Raw genomic sequence first — 15,831 nt, 5'->3', positions numbered from 1 at the left:
TCTTGCTGTGTTTTTCCTTGGGTTTATTTTGTATGGAATTCTCTTTGCTCCCTCAATTTAAGTGAGTGCTTCCTTTCCTTGCCCATGTTAGAGAAATTTTCAGCTATAATTTCTTCAAATATTTTCTCTGGCTCTTTCTCTCTTCTCCTTCTGGAATCCCTATAATGATGGTGCATTTAATGTTGTCCCAGAGGTCACGTAAGACTCTCCTCAGTCCTTTTCGTTCTTTTTTTCTTTATTCTTTTCTGTGGCAGTGAAAAGAATAAACCACTCTGCCTTCCACCTCACTTGTTTGTTCTCCTGCATGCGATAACCTACTACTGGTTCCTTCTAGATTATTTTTCATTTCAGATATCGTGCCATTCGCCTTGCTCTTTAAGTCCTCTAACTCTTTGTTACACATTTAAGTTCTCGATCCTTGTCTCTATTCTTTTTTTTTTTTCTTTTATCTTTTTGCTATTTCTTGGGCCGCTCCCACGGCATATGGAGGTTCTCAGGCTAGGGGTCCAATCGGAGCTGTAGCCACCGGCCCACGCCAGAGCCACAGCAACGCGGGATCCAAGCCGCGTCTGCAACCTACACCACAGCTCACGGCAACGCCAGATCGTTAACCCACTGAGCAAGCGCAGGGACCGAACCCGCAACCTCATGGTTCCTAGTCGGATTCGTTAACCACTGTGCCATGACGGGAACTCCCTTGTCTCTGTTCTTTTCCCAAGATCTTGGATCATCTTTACTATCATCTCTCTGAATTTTTTTTTCAGGTAGATTGCCTATCTTATCATTTACTGGTTTTTGTGTGCTTGTCTTGTTCCTTTGTCTGAAAGCTACTTCTTTGTCATCTCATACTGTCTACCTTTCTGTTTATCATCCCCTTGAGAGTAGGTATGTAGATGAAGCAGCAGGTGCCCAGTCCTGGAGTTCTCAGGGTGGTAATGGTTCATGTGTACCCAGATCAAGTGATGGGAGCAGCTGTATCACACTTCCTCTCCTGGAGCTGGGTGGCTTCTAGGGATGGGGTGTGTGAGTCACGTGGCAGTGATTCACAGTTCACAGGATTGCTTCTGTAGAATGAGGAGGCAGTAGTGTCTCTGGCAACTTTTCTTGCTACTAGGTAGCTTTCAGGACTTTTTTCTGTACCTTGCAACGTCAGCAGTTTCTCCTGTAGTCCCCACCTTGGCTGGGGAGGCTGTAGCAACTGCTCTCTCTAGCTGTAGAGGCAGACTCCGCTGTTCAGTCAACACTCTCCTTGCTTGGTCACTTTAGGGATCTCCCTCTATAGCCCCAGGGGCAGGGGGCGTCTTCCTAACTGTTGCAAAAAGATTCTCTCTTTAGCTTCAAGATATATACTTTTGGCAGTCCCTCCCCCTACCTGCCTACTGGTAGGAGTGCTCTCTGTAGCCACTATGGTTTGAAGTATGGACCAATGGGCCTCCCATGGCTCCCTTGGTGTGAAATGAGTGCCACTGACAGGGGCCCTCGCAAGCCCACTGGAATGGGCCCTGTTGCCTGTGCTTTTCTCCACCTAGGTAGCCCACAGATCCAGCAGGGAGCATGCACCAGCAGCTCTTTCTTGGCTCTTTTTGGCACAGGATGGGTGCCACTAGTGCAGACCCCTACAGGGCCACTGGGTATGTCTGCTGAACGTGTGCTTTCCCAGTGGGGCAGTTTACAGTTCCTGTGGGGCATGGGGGCCGGCAGCCCTCTCTGGGCTCTTATGGAGTCAGTGACACTAGTCTGGGCCCCTGTGGCTACTGCTCCTGTGCAGTGCGGGTGCCAGCGGCCTTCTCTGGGTGCCTTTGGAGTCAGTCCAGCTAGTGTGGGCCCCTGTGGAGCAAATGAGTGTGGCCTTGGTGCTTTTGTTTTCCCTGGTTAGGCTGATGGTGGCTCTCGCGGGGAATGGCCACCACTGGCAGCTCTGCTGGCGCAGGTCAGATGCTACAGGCACAGAGGCCACCCAGAGGCCGAAGGTAGTGCTATTGCCCCAGGCGGTTACTCTGCCAGTTCCAAGATCTCTGTAGCCCTAAAGGCGGGGCTGCTTCCCAGATGTTGTTAGGCAGCCGCTGCTGCTGAGTGGCTCCCAGAGCTGAAGCAAACAATGCTGCAGCTTGAGAGATCCAGCTCACAGCAAACCAGGCTATAAAGGCGGATGCTGGCCCTTCCTTCCAGCAACCTCAAACAATGGCATCGAAACTGGGCTGCCTCTGCTTACAGGGCCTCAATTGTGTTTGTCCTGTACCCTAGTACCTCCAGGCTGTTTCCATGTGGCCAACCGTGGTTTTTGTCCACATAGCCAGCTCCAGCTCCCTCTTTGAGCCTGATCTCTATAGCCAGAGTTTTAGTTTCTGACACCTACTGGCACCTGAATACGGCTGCCAATAGCACTGACCCGTTTGTGGAGGATTGTTTCCACTTGAACTGCTTCACACTGATTTTCCAGAGTTCCTCCTCCATCTTGGTTGATCTCCGTGCTGCTGGGGGAACTTCCCAGGGCGTGCGGGAGATTTCCCTCTTTCCAGCTCCCTCCTAGGGGCACAGGTCCCATCTTGCTTCCTTTTGATTCTTTCTTCTTTCTTTTGTTCTATCTGGTTTCATAAAGTATTTCTTGCTCTGTCATAAACCTGAGGTCTTTTGTCAGTTTTTACCAAATGTTCTGTGTGAACAGAACAAAGTTTAAAGACTGGAAGAATATACTCCAAAAGGTACGAGTAATTTATCTCTGGAATTTTCATTTATAAGGCAGTTTTATTTTGCTAATACCTTTTAATCCATTTCAAATTTAAATAATTTTTTACTTTTTCAATTTTCAATTTTGACCAATTTTCTATTTTTACTTTTTAAAGTTTTTATTTACTGTTAATCATACAAGTAATAAATCTCTTCATTCAAAATGTAATGTTCCTGGAACTAGAGATTCTCATACTAAGTGAACCAAGTTAGAAAGAGAAAGACAAATGCCATATGATATCACTTACATGGAGAATCTAATACATGGCACAAATGAACCTATCTACAGGAAGGAAACAGACTCACAGACATAGAGAACAGACTTGTGGTTGCCAAAGAGGAGGGGGTGGGATGAACTGGGAGTTTGGGATTAGTAGGTGAAAATTCCTGCATTTGGAGTGGGTAAGCGGGGTTCTGCTGTACAGCACAGGGAACTATAACCAACCAATCACTTGTGATGGAACATGATGAAAGATACTATGAGAAAAAAAAAAAATATATATATATATAATTGAGTCACTGTGCTGTACAGCAGAAATTGACAGAACACTGTAAACCAACTATAATTTAAAATTTTTAAATTAGAATTTAGAAAAAAGTAATATTTCTGGGAATTCCCCGGTGGATTGGAAGTAAAGGATTCAGCACTGTCACTACCGTGGCTTGGGTTGCTGCTGTGGTGCAGGTTCAATGCCTGGCCTGGAAACTTCTGCAGGCTGTGGGCATAGCCAAAAATAAGCAATGTTCCTTGGTTACTCAAAAAGTTAAATATAAAATTACCAGGGAGTTCCCATCGTGGCACAGCAGAAATGAATCTAACTAGGAACCACAAGGTTGCGGGTTCAATCCCTGGCCTCGCTCAGTGGGTTAAGGATCCGGCGTTGCCCTGGGCTGTAGTGTAGGTCACAGACATGGCTTGGATCTGGCATTGCTGTGGTTCTGGCGTAGGCTGGCAGCAACAGCTCCAATTAGACCCCTAGCCTGGGAACCTCCATATGCCATGGGTGCAGCCCTATAAAGACAAAAGACATAATTATATATATATATATGGTATTTATATATAATTACCATAGGCCGCAACAATTCCACTCCTAGATACACACCCAAAAGGACTGAATACAGGTGTGCAAATGAAGACTTCTACACAAGGCTCAAAGAAATACTATGCACAACAGCCAAGAGATAGAAATTCCTGGTAGGAATGACCTACCATTGTCTGCTGAATGTCAGCAACTGCTCAAAGTATTAAAATGTAGGATATATTCACAAAATGGAATACTCTTCAGCTATAAAAAGGAATGAAGAACTGATACATCCTAAACACAGAGAAGCTTTGAAAACTGAATGCTAAGTAAAGAAGCCAGGTTCAAAAAGCCAAATACTGTATGATTCCCCAGGAACTGTCAGGACTAGGCAGATTCAGAGACAGAAGCAGATCAGTGGTGCCAGGGCCCATGAGAGAGGAACACAGGAAATGGCTGCTTCCTGGTGCAGGGGTTCCTTTGTGGGTCAGGAAACACTCTAGAACCACAGAGTGGTAATTTGTGCATTTTAAGATGACTAAATGATAAATTTTATGTTATACAGGTTTTATCTCAGTTTAAAAAAAAGTTACTTTTAGGACTCCCCTAACCACTCAAACCTCAGTTCCCTTTGCTGTTATCAGTCTTGTGCACATCTTACCACACTATTTCTTTAAAGTTACATACATATATATGCACATAAAGACATAGAAAACAATTTTAATAGGCTTATCAGTGTTATTATGATATATGGAAATGTATCATAATAATACAATGTAATTTTATTTTGTTAATCATCAAGTATCATGGATACATTTAATATATAGTAAATATATATAATTTATATAATATATAATAAAAATAATATATGTTAAATATAATAGAATTATACACTATTAATATTAATAATATTAAGACATCTAATATCTTATTAATAAGATATTATTTAGTATATTTTTATTAAATGTAATTTTATTTTGTTAATCATCAAATACCATGGATATATTTCCATATTCATACATGGAGACCCAATTTATTAAGTGCTGCACACTGTACACAGCCAAAAGAGTTTACTACCTGGCCCTTAATAGAAAACCAATGATAATCCCTGCTACAGAGCTCAGCAAAGGAAGGAATTTTCAATGACTTTCTATGAAGGAGACATAACAAGAACACCACGGAAGACTCTCCTGAGTATTAATACAAAACCTCACAATGACACAACTAGAGTCCATCAACATAGTATCACATGACCAAGCAGGGTTTCCTAAGGTATGCAGCACAGTTCAATAGGAGCCTAGTAATAATTCATAATACTGATAGAGGAAAACAATTACATGGACAGTTCCATAGATGCCAAAAAGTCACTTGACGAAATACATTCCTGACTTTGTTTTAGCCAGTAAAATGAGTAGATATTGTTCTGAGCTAGAAGTTATAGTCACGCCTAATGAGGGTTAACATTAGAGTCATTTCACTCAGGTTAGGAACAAGACAAAGACACCCCTATTTCTAGTATCTAGCACTGTATAAGAAACACTAAGAGCAAGGAGAGAAAGAAACAAGTGTTTAAAAAAACTGGAAAGACATAAAGCCATCATTATTTTCATATGATATGACTGTATATCTGAAAAATACAAGAGTCAACAGAAAATCTATCCTGAACCATAGTAGATGCAATGAGACAGTGGCAGCACAAAATCAATGTAAAGAAATCAACAGCTTTCATATAAACAACCTTCTACTTCTCTCACAGAGGAACAGGCACCATTTACAACACCAAACAAATGATAATAGAGCCAGGAATAAGCTTAGCAATAAAAGGGTAAAGACTAGATGAAAAAAACTCCAAACATGATCAAAAAGAAAGGCTTACCGTTCAGGAAGAATACAACATGTTCATTCCCCCATGTCAATTTATGATCTAACATCCCAATATGATGTAAATTGATTTTTTGTGTGTAGGGAGGAAGGTAAGCTGAAGTTAAGAAATTCTAAATTCAGATGAAAATTTATACAGGCAAGAAGAGCAATGAAAGAGAATAAACTTTACATGATCTTAAATATATATTTTACATTTTAATTAAAAGTGTGTACTAGTACACTGAACAAAGATTAGTGGATCAGGAAAATAAAGTATTAAGAATGAACCCAAATTACTGAGAAAATTCAGCACATATTAAAAGTGGCATTTGAAATCTATGCAGGATAGGTGGGCTTTTTTTTAACAAATGCAATTATGACCACCAGGTAGCCATCTGGGAAAAAACATGAGTCCATAGACCTCAGGATAAATTCCAAAAAGATCAGAGCTAAAGTGCCTACAATGAAGATACTAGAAGAAAAGATTAAAAAACTCTTTGAACCTTAGAAGAAACAAAGTTTCTCTAAATAATTAAAAAAAAAAAAAACACAAACCTGCTTCATGGCAAAAAGATAAAACGCAAAAGACCAAGAGTGAAAAAAGTTGGCAATTCACATAAAAACCAAGGCAAATATCTCTAATATTTAAAGAGTTCTTACCAATTTATCAAAGACCAAACAATCAAATTTTTAAAATAGGTCAAAGATATAAACAGGGAATTCAAAGAAAAGCAAATACAAAAGTAACTCAAACATTGAAAGGATATGCTCAACTATACCAATAAAAAGAAAGAGATAGACTGAGACCCCAAACTGAGATGGCCTTTTACCGATCAGACTGGCAAAAACCAAAAATTTGATGGAAAAAAGTTTGGCAAGGCTGAGTGCATGCATTAGTACAATCCCTGGGGAGAACAATGTCTGTGTCTCTGTATCCATCTTGGAAATACATAGTTGTCCCCTTATGAGCAGGGGTAGTGCATAAATATTGCTGGATGGGGACAGACTAGGAAAGTGACTTTTCACTGTTTCTTTATATACATGTTGATTTCTGAACCCCATGAACATAATATCTATTCTAAAATTAAATTAAATTATTATTATTATTATTTGCTTTTTAGGGCTGCTCCTGCAGCATATGGAGGTCCCCGGGCTAGGGGTCCAATTGGAGCTGCAGTTGCCAGCCTACGCCACAGCCACAGCCACACAGGATCCAAGCCGTGTCTGCCACCTACACCACAGCTCACGGCAACACCGGATCCTTAACCCACGAATGAGGTCAGGAATCGAACCGGCAACTTCATGGTTCCTAGTTGGATTCATTTCTGCTTCACCACAATGAGAACCCCTAAATTATTTTTATAAGGTGCTATACTAGGACTTAGTGTAATATTGGGTTACTAGAGGATTTCTTTAAAAGGTATTACCAGCCTTCTTGTCGTGGCTCGATGGGTTAAGAATCTGACTGGTATCCATGAGGATGCAGGTTCAATCCTAGCCTCGTTCAGTAGGTTAAGGATCCGGTGCCATGAACTGTGGTGTAGGTCACAGATGTGACTCAGATCCTGTGTTGCTGTGGCTGTGGTGAAGGCTACAGGTGCAGCTCCAATTCGACCCCTAGCCTGGGAACTTCCACATGCCATAGGTGCAGCCCTAAAGAGTAAAAGGTATTACAAAAAGGGATGGAAGTTCTGAAATGCCAGGGAAGAGGGAACATACTCGACTTCCCCTGCGTCCTTCCCATCACTCATCCACACGGTGACTGCAGAGCAGGGCGGGTGACCGTCTCTGTCTGCCCTGCTGGGCTCCTGGAGAACTTCCATTTCCAGGTCGTCAGGCTCTGCAAAAGAAACACACAGCAAACACATGTCTTGGGGCAAAAACCACTTAGTGAAAACAATACATCTTCTATAAATTATCACACCTAGTTTTAGGCTAAAGTAGCAATAATAAAAAAAATTTAATATTTTATCTGAGGATCTTCAATCTTACTGTGTTTACTCTCTAGTTATTTCTGAAATAACAGACTTTTCCTTTTGCATTTTCAGTGCAATAAAAATACCCAAAAGAAATAGTTACTCTGTGTATTTCATTATTATAAAAGAATTTCTCTTCATTAAAATTTTAGTAATATGTAAATTGCTTTCCAAAATGAATACAAACTAAAGGATAACAGTACCTGTGGTCAGAAATATGGAAGAAGAGTAGACTACAATATCATTGATTAGTAACTGACAGGAAAGTTCAATCATCAAAAAACGCCTATTACCTGGCCTTTTGTAATGACACTGAGAACATAATTGGAGTGTACTAAATCTATTTTCCTAGACCTTCAAATAATGAATAACCAGGGTACTACCTCTGTTTTCTTGCAGTGAGTAATAGTTCCTGAAAGTAAATAGTATGAGAACAAAGATTTTATTTTATTTCATTTTATTTTATGGCCACAGGTATGGTAAATGGAAGCTCCAAGACTAGGGGTCAAATCAGAGCTGTAGCTGCTGGCCTACACCATAGCCATAGCAATGCCAGATCTGAGCCACCTCTGCAACCTACACCACAGCTCATGGCAAGGTGACCCTGACCCACCGAGTGAGGCCAGAAATGGAATGTGCATCCTAGTTGGGTCTGTTTCTGCTGAGCCGCAAGAGGAACTCCCAGGAATTCTTTCTTCATTTGTTAACTTCCTTTTCCTCTCCAGTTCAAATTATCAATACTTTCTTGTTTTAGCCACCATGACTCCCATTTTTTTCCCCCTGAAACCCTGATACTCTTTCCTTCTCTATTTTGTTGTTGTTTTTGCTGACTGAGGTTTATTGAAAATATTACAGCATAGCAGAAAGATTCAAACGGCTCCACGTGGTGTTTTGAAATTCATCGCAACTGTAGGCTGAGTGACTTGCAGGTTGGACAGACCGCTAAAGTCCAAGAGTTTCAGCATCTCCTTAGTGTCAGGATCTACTTCAATGATCTCCTGATCCAGGGCTGAGACCTCAGGCACATAGTTATCTCTTCTCTCTCCTCCTCCTACATCTTGATGGAGATATCTCTCACTGGTCCTCTCTGAATCCACTTCATCAGATGTGTGACATAGCCTGTGATCTTATTGCAGAGTTTCTTGCTGGAAATAATGGCAATCTCCTCGCACGTGCACACGTAGTACTTTTCAATGATGACCCAGGCCGCCTTCTTCACAGTCTTAGTGTGAACGCGGCCCAAGTTGGCGGGTCCTTGGTAAAAGAGAAAACAGGAAGCACCCCCTTCTCTATTTTACAAGTTTCCAATAAGCTGTCCTGCTTAGAAAGATGATTGACACTGTACCAAACTTTAAAATTTTATCTTTTACTTAAATGATTTTTTGGTCATGCATATAAGGTAATAAGCACTTGGGAAAGGGATTCTTTTAAAAACTTTTTTAATGAATAATTGTTCTCTAGTACCTTAAGCCATATCAATACGACTCACTCTACACAGCTGATCTGTGACTTTATTGTCCAGGAAGTTGGAAATATTCACTATGTGCTCTCTGTAGAAAAAGTCTGCAAGTCCTTGCACTAGGCCACACAGCCTCTACTACATGCCTAACAGGGTTTTGTTTTGTTAAAGAACAGGTGTAAAATGCCTATTAACTATGATCCTAATGAATAAGACTATTGAAGTGACTCTGGTGAATTAAAGATGGACACACATACAGCAAGGTCTCCGACATTCCTGTCATCTAGAGGGGACTCTGTTTCCCCTCCCTTGCATTTGGGCTGGCAGTGTGATTGCCTGGGCCAAATGAGAGAGCTTAAGTGTTAGAAGCCAGTTCCAGGTCCAGACTTTAAGAGAAGTGGCAGCTTCCACCTGGGCATCTGGAAGCCCAAGCCACCATGAAAGACCATACAGCAAGGCTCTGAGACTGAAATGAAGGAGAGGGACCAGCTAGACAGGCCCAGCCAAGCCCCTAACTCAAGACATGACCCATGGGCCTGACACTTCCTCACACCCTCCAAACAAGCATAGCTGAGAGCTGACAGCTAAACACCACTGAGCGATGCCAGCTGGGACCCTGTGGAGGAGGAGAACCTTCCATTTCCTAATCCACCAAGGTGTGGGAGAAAATACAATCATCACTAAGTCTCCAGAGCAATTTTTTTGCAGCAAGAGATGACTGAGACAGAATTTCATATCTGAAAACAGGGTAGGAATTCCCGTTGTGGTGCAGTGGAAACGAATCCGACTAGGAACCATGAGGTTGTGGGTTCGATCCCTGGCCTTGCTCAGCAAGTTAAGGATCCAGCGTTGCTGTGAGCTGTGGTGTAGGTCACAGACGCAGCTCGGATCTGGTGTTGCTGTGGCTGTGGTTCATGCTGGGGGCTACAGCTAATTAGACCCCTAGCCTGGGAACCTCCATATGTCATGGGTGCGGCCCCAAAAAGATAAAAAAAAGAAAGAAAGAAAGAAAGAAAATAGATTATAGATTGCAACATAACAAATCTCAAAAACATGCACTGATTTTGGGACAAGGCAGCAGCAGGAGCTGAACAAGGCTTCAAGGAGATGGTGGTGAGAGACTGGCCAGTGACAAACAGTTACAGAGGCTGGAGGAAAGGGCCTTCTTGTTACAGGATGGCAGAAAATTTGGCACCTGTGATAACAAGGATGAAAGAAAATGCACCTAATAAATTCAATGACCAAGCTAATCTGAGCAGAGCATTCCAAGTGCCATCTGGATTCCTGTGGCAGCCTCTGGTAACATACAAGGAGGAAAGGGCTAGCTGAAGAAAGAATTGTTTGGATTATGAGGAGAATTCAAGAGGAGACAGCTTCTCAAGGGAAGACACAGCCTCCAGATAAACACTACACCAGGTGCTAAGGCGCGTTCTCGGAGCAAAGACAAAGTCAAGGGTGTGGCCAAACAGCAGCTTGTCACACAGACTCTCATGGTTGGACAAAAGACTGCTAAGGATCTCAAGTACCCATCTCCCAGCATCCACAAAGGCACTAACGAGAGAGAAGGCACAGCCTCCAAAATAAGCAACAAACCAAAAAACCCCAGTGATTTTTGACAATTGTGGTGAATGTCAATAATATTCGATGGAAATCCACAAAATCATTAGGAAAATTCCACATGCAGAAGCACCCCTAGCTCGTACTGAAAGCAGAAGATCCAGTTCAGAAGAGAGGAGCCCTCAAAGGCATGGACTCCTGGTGCAGGGGAGACCACTGGCCATGCTACTCCTGGCGGGATTCCATGTCCAAGTACCAATGAGCACTGTGTGCTTCCCTCGGTCCTGGTTTTGGAAAAGAAGCCTCCAGTCCTGCCTCACCACTGGATGTTAAGTAGATGGAAGGAAGCGGCTGTTTTTGTTTTGATTTTTACTTCTAGTTTCAAAGATTGAGAGTAATTGTATTCAGAGAACTATACCAAGGAAACACATTTACACATAAGCCTGATCTTGATGATAACATCCTTAAACTCTGAGCCAATGTCATAATAAGATGAGGCTTTGAAGAGTAAGTGTGTTTTGCAGGTGAGGGTGATGTAAACAATTCTGGTCAAACAGCAGCCTGTGATAATAAAGATAGCTATGATCTTTAACCCTCTTACCTTTGAGAAGTGGGGTCTGTTTCCCTTCCCTCTGAATCCAGGCTGGCCTGGAACTGCTTTGACCAACGAAGTACTGAAGAAGTGACACTGCCAGTTCTGAGACTAGCTTCCACGAGTAAAAGCTGCTTATTACCTGGGTATCTATGGGCCAAGTAAGATGTCAGACCACCCTGCTGAAAGACTACATGTGAAGAGGAAGGCGGCCCAGGTAGGCCACCCTGTGAGCTATATCTGTCAGGACACCTGTTAAGCCCTCTGGGGCACATGAGACCAGCCTGACTGCCAGCTGAACACCCCAGGCAATCACAAAGCCAAGAGCACACATATTAGAGAAACACATGGGTGGGCCAGGCCTCGACTCAATTCCCGACACACACAAAGTAGTGTATGTCAGGAACTGAGTACTATACATTACATTTATAGTAGTAAAATGGCTGTTGTTTTAACATGAAGTTTTGGGGAGATCTGCTATGTGGCAATTAAAAAAAAAAAAAAAAAAAGAGGCCAGTTACTAGAAAAACAGTGAACCTAATTTGAGATGAATCACCCAAACACACATACGTATTCTGAAGATCTGTTTATAAAAAATACATTAAAGCATTATTAAATCAAATAAAGCTCATCTGATCTATTAAAACATACCATCCACATTTCCTTCTGGTTTCAATGCTGTCTCTGCCTCACTAAAGTCTGGACTATTTGTCTCAACAGAAGAATCAACAGTAGCTGATGGCTTCATTTCAAGTGAAATACATTTTATTTTTTCTTTTAAAATTTCTTCTCTTTCAGGAGAAATCTCTGAAACAACAACAATAACAACAAGAAAAATCATGCTATGTTCTCAAAGTGGCTTGAATTTTTATCTGTAACCGCATTTAGAACAAAGTTCATTCTTAAAAAAAGGTAGTTACTGGTTAAGTTCTGTTACACACTAGAAATTAATAAATCATTAAAGCATACGATAGCCAAATTTAAATTAAAAAGGTGTTTTTGCTATAAAGGCACTGTTTTTCAGGCTTTTCAGATCAGTTAGAAAAATGTTTGGCTTTACTTAAAATCACAGCTCCTATTAAATTTAAAAGTGAGATAGTACTAAAATGCACCTGACGAGTATTCTGGACCTAGATATTTCAGCATTAACCAAGGTATGACATCAGTGTATTAACCTTTCTGAAGGACTGGCACCTTGTTTTGAACACGAGCACTCGGTGATGTTGCTGCTTTAGGATCGAGTTCCCCACAGTCATCAGTCCTTCCCCTATAAGCTGTGGGACCCAGTCTGTAACCACTGATGACAGGCATGAATATGAAGACATACTTCACTGTACAAGTGAAGAGGATATTCTTTTAAAACTACAGCGAAATACACATGGTGATAGCAGAGAGAGTTGACTCTCATGACTCTTCTATTTGCTGGGACTGGGTCTGCATCACGCCCATGGATAAGACACTTTAATAATTATGAATTATAAAAATTCCTTAAAATAGAAAACTTTAAAATCAAAAATTTCCCATGGGATAGAGACATTTCAGTGTCAAGCATAAAGATTTTGAAATATATAGAATTAGGTTATATCATTCATATGTGTGTAATTTTGTAAAACTCTCAAATTAATTTTTAAAATTTCAATTTTTACCACTGTTATATGAATGTATTTTTATTTTTAATAACCACATTTATAAAACCACATTTCATCTCACCATCATCTTCATTCCACCTCAGTCACTCCAATGCACATGGTTTTGACTATCCCAGTTGACTGACTGTGTATGTATGCACAGGAATGTTTTATTCAAATGTATTTAGAATTTTCATTAATCAAAAACAAACCTTATCTTCATGTATAAAACCATTTTATGCAATGTAAAATGCATAATATTATACAAAATATTCAGAACACAATTATTTTGGTAATTTAGTTTGTATTTTTTTTTTAGCTGCATCCACGGCATGTGGAATTTGCTAGCTAGGCATCAAGCCTGCACCATAGCAGTGACCCAGACCATAGCAGTGACAATGCTGGATACTAAACCACTAGGCCGCCAGGGACTCCTAAATCAGTTTGCATTTTTAATGTCCCAGTTGCAGTATTTAATTATTTAAAACATATTGAAACTTGGTAATGACCAATAAAGGTATAAAAAGAAAGTGGTAAAAATTAATTAATTTCTAAGGTGGCTAAGAGAGAGTTTACTTGCCTATTCCTTTGGTTAAAACATATGTGTGTGTGTGTGTGTGTGTGTGTGTGTGTGTGTGTGAATGATATTTTTTAAGTTATGAACTAATTGTTTTTGTGTGTTTCTAGTAATTGCTTTGAAACTGTCCATCCTTTTAAATGATGCCAGGAGGGGCTGCTCTGGCTCAGGACAGCTTACTAAAGTTCTCTGAAAGATGGCCAGGTCACTCTGTCTGCTCCTTTCCAGCTCACTGTTGGGAGCCCCCACACTAACCCCATCTTTGCTCACCTGCTGGGTTTCTCAGTAACCTTCCTGTACCTGAGCCTGTCGGTTCATCTCACCATCATCTTCATTCCACCTCAGTCACTCCAATGCTCAGATCTTGGAGATCTCGTCATTAAATACAGCTTCTCAAAACGTTCAATGTTAAAATATTTCACGTTCTAATATCTAACATCCTGCTTTTCCACTTATCTCCCTCTACCACTGCAACTCTAAAGAATATTTCCCAATCAGGGAGTTTCCATTGTGGCTCAACGGGTTATGAACCCAACCAGTACCCACGAGGATGCAGGTTTGATCCCTGGCCTCGCTTAGTGGGTTAAGGATCTGGCATTGCCATGAGCTGTGGTGTAGGTCGCAGACGTGGCTCGGATCCTGCATTGCTGTGGTTCTGGCGCAGGCTGGCATCTACAGCTCTGATTAGACCCCTAGCCTGAGAACCTCCATCTGTCGAAGGGGTGGCCCTTAAAAAAAAAAGATTTGGTTCAGGAGTTCCTGTCGTGGCTCAATGGTTAACAAACCCGACTAGCATCCATGAGGACGCAGGTTCGATGCCTGGCCTCACTCAGTGGGTTAAGGATCTGGCATTGCCGTGAGCTGTGATGTAGGTCGAAGATGAGGCTCAGATCCTGCATTGCTGTGGCTGTAAGCGTAGGCTGGCGGCCACAGCTTAGATTGGAACCCTAGTCTGGAAACCTGCATATGCTGCTGGTGAGGCCCTAAAAGACAAAAAAAAAAAAAAAAAAAGATTTGGGATCAATCTCTGGCCTCACTCAGTGGGTTAAGGATCCAGCATTGCCATAAGCTGTGGTGGGGGTCACTGATGCACCTCGGATCTGGCGTTGTTGTGGCTGTGGTATAGGCCGCTAGCTGCAGCTCCAATTAAACCCCTGGCCTGGGAACTTCCATGTGCCGTGGGTGTGGCCCTAAAAAGACAAAAAAAGAGACAGTCTTGGATATGATACCAAAGCACAAGCAACAAAAGCAAAAAACAAAAACAAAAAGTGGGAGTTCCCGTCGTGGTGCAGTGGTTAACCAATCTGACTAGGAAGCATGAGGTTGCGGGCTTGATCCCTGCCCTTGCTCAGTGGGTTGACAATCCGGCGCTGCCGTGAGCTGTGGTGTAGGTCGCAGACACGGCTCGGATCCTGCGTTGCTGTGGCTCTGGTGTAGGCCAGTGGCTACGGCTCCGATTAGACCCCTAGCCTGGGAACCTCAATATACCGCGGGAGCAGCTCAAGAAAAGGCAAAAAGACAAAAACAAAAAGAAAAAAACAAACAAAAAAAAAAGTGGGACTATATCAGAGTAAAAAGCTTCTGCACAGCAATGAAAAAAATGAACAAAATGAAAAGGCAATCTATGGAACAAGAAAAAAATTTTGCAAGTCATATATCTGATAAGAGATTAATATCCAAAAAATTTAAGGAACTCATACTACAACTCAGTAGCAAAAAAATGGGCAAATTAAATTTTTTTCTATTATTTTGTTTCTTTGTTTTGATTTTTTTTTTTTAGGGCCACTCCCATGGCATATGGAGGTTCCCAGGCTAGGGGTCAAACTGGAGCTGTAGCCACTGGCCTACACACAACCACAGCAATGCCGGATATGAACCACATCTGCAACCAACACCATAGCTCAGGGCAATGCCAGATCTTAACCCACTGAGTGAGGCCAAGGATTGAACCCACAACCTCATGGTTACCGTTCAGATTTGTTTCCTCTGCTCCACAACAGGAACTCCAATATTTTTTTCTACTATTAACTAATGATAGAATTTTAAAATAGGCAAAGGAACTGAACAGGTATTTCTCAAAAGAAGACATAAAATAACAAACAGCCAACAAGTATATGAAAAGATGCCCAGTATCACTAATCATCAGGGGAATGCAAATCACAACCACAATGAGAGATCATCTCAGTCTTGTTAACACAGCTATTAGCAAAAAGATAAGAGATGACAAATACTGGAGAAGGTGTGGAAAAAAGGGACCCCTTATATGCTGTTAGTGGGAATATAAATTTGTATAGCCACTGTGGAGAACAGTAGGGAAGTTCCTCAACAAAATGAAAAAAAAAAATTAAAAACAGAACTAGCATATGACCCAGCAATCCAGCAATCCACTCCTGGACATTTACTCAAAGGAAATTAAATTAGGATGGAGAT

The 15,831-nt window shown here is 41.5% G+C and overlaps 1 protein-coding gene across 8 annotated transcripts in view; it reads right to left on the bottom strand.

The window, feature by feature from the left end:
- NEK1 (NIMA related kinase 1) overlaps positions 1-15,831 on the bottom strand; it is a 181,923-nt gene that overhangs the window by 25,139 nt on the left and 140,953 nt on the right. For all 8 annotated transcript variants that reach the window (XM_047759749.1, XM_047759748.1, XM_047759751.1 and 5 more), the window contains 2 exons: positions 11,848-12,003; positions 7,332-7,452 (listed from right to left, as the gene is read on the bottom strand). In XM_047759749.1, the coding sequence (XP_047615705.1) occupies positions 7,332-7,452; positions 11,848-12,003 (277 nt within the window). The remainder of the gene's footprint in view (positions 1-7,331; positions 7,453-11,847; positions 12,004-15,831) is intronic.

This window comes from Phacochoerus africanus, chromosome 15 (genome assembly GCF_016906955.1).
Source record: "Phacochoerus africanus isolate WHEZ1 chromosome 15, ROS_Pafr_v1, whole genome shotgun sequence".
Classification (NCBI taxonomy): Eukaryota; Metazoa; Chordata; class Mammalia; order Artiodactyla; family Suidae; genus Phacochoerus; species Phacochoerus africanus.
Note: the sequence above shows the minus strand (reverse complement) of the source record. Positions and strands in the feature narration are given on the sequence as shown.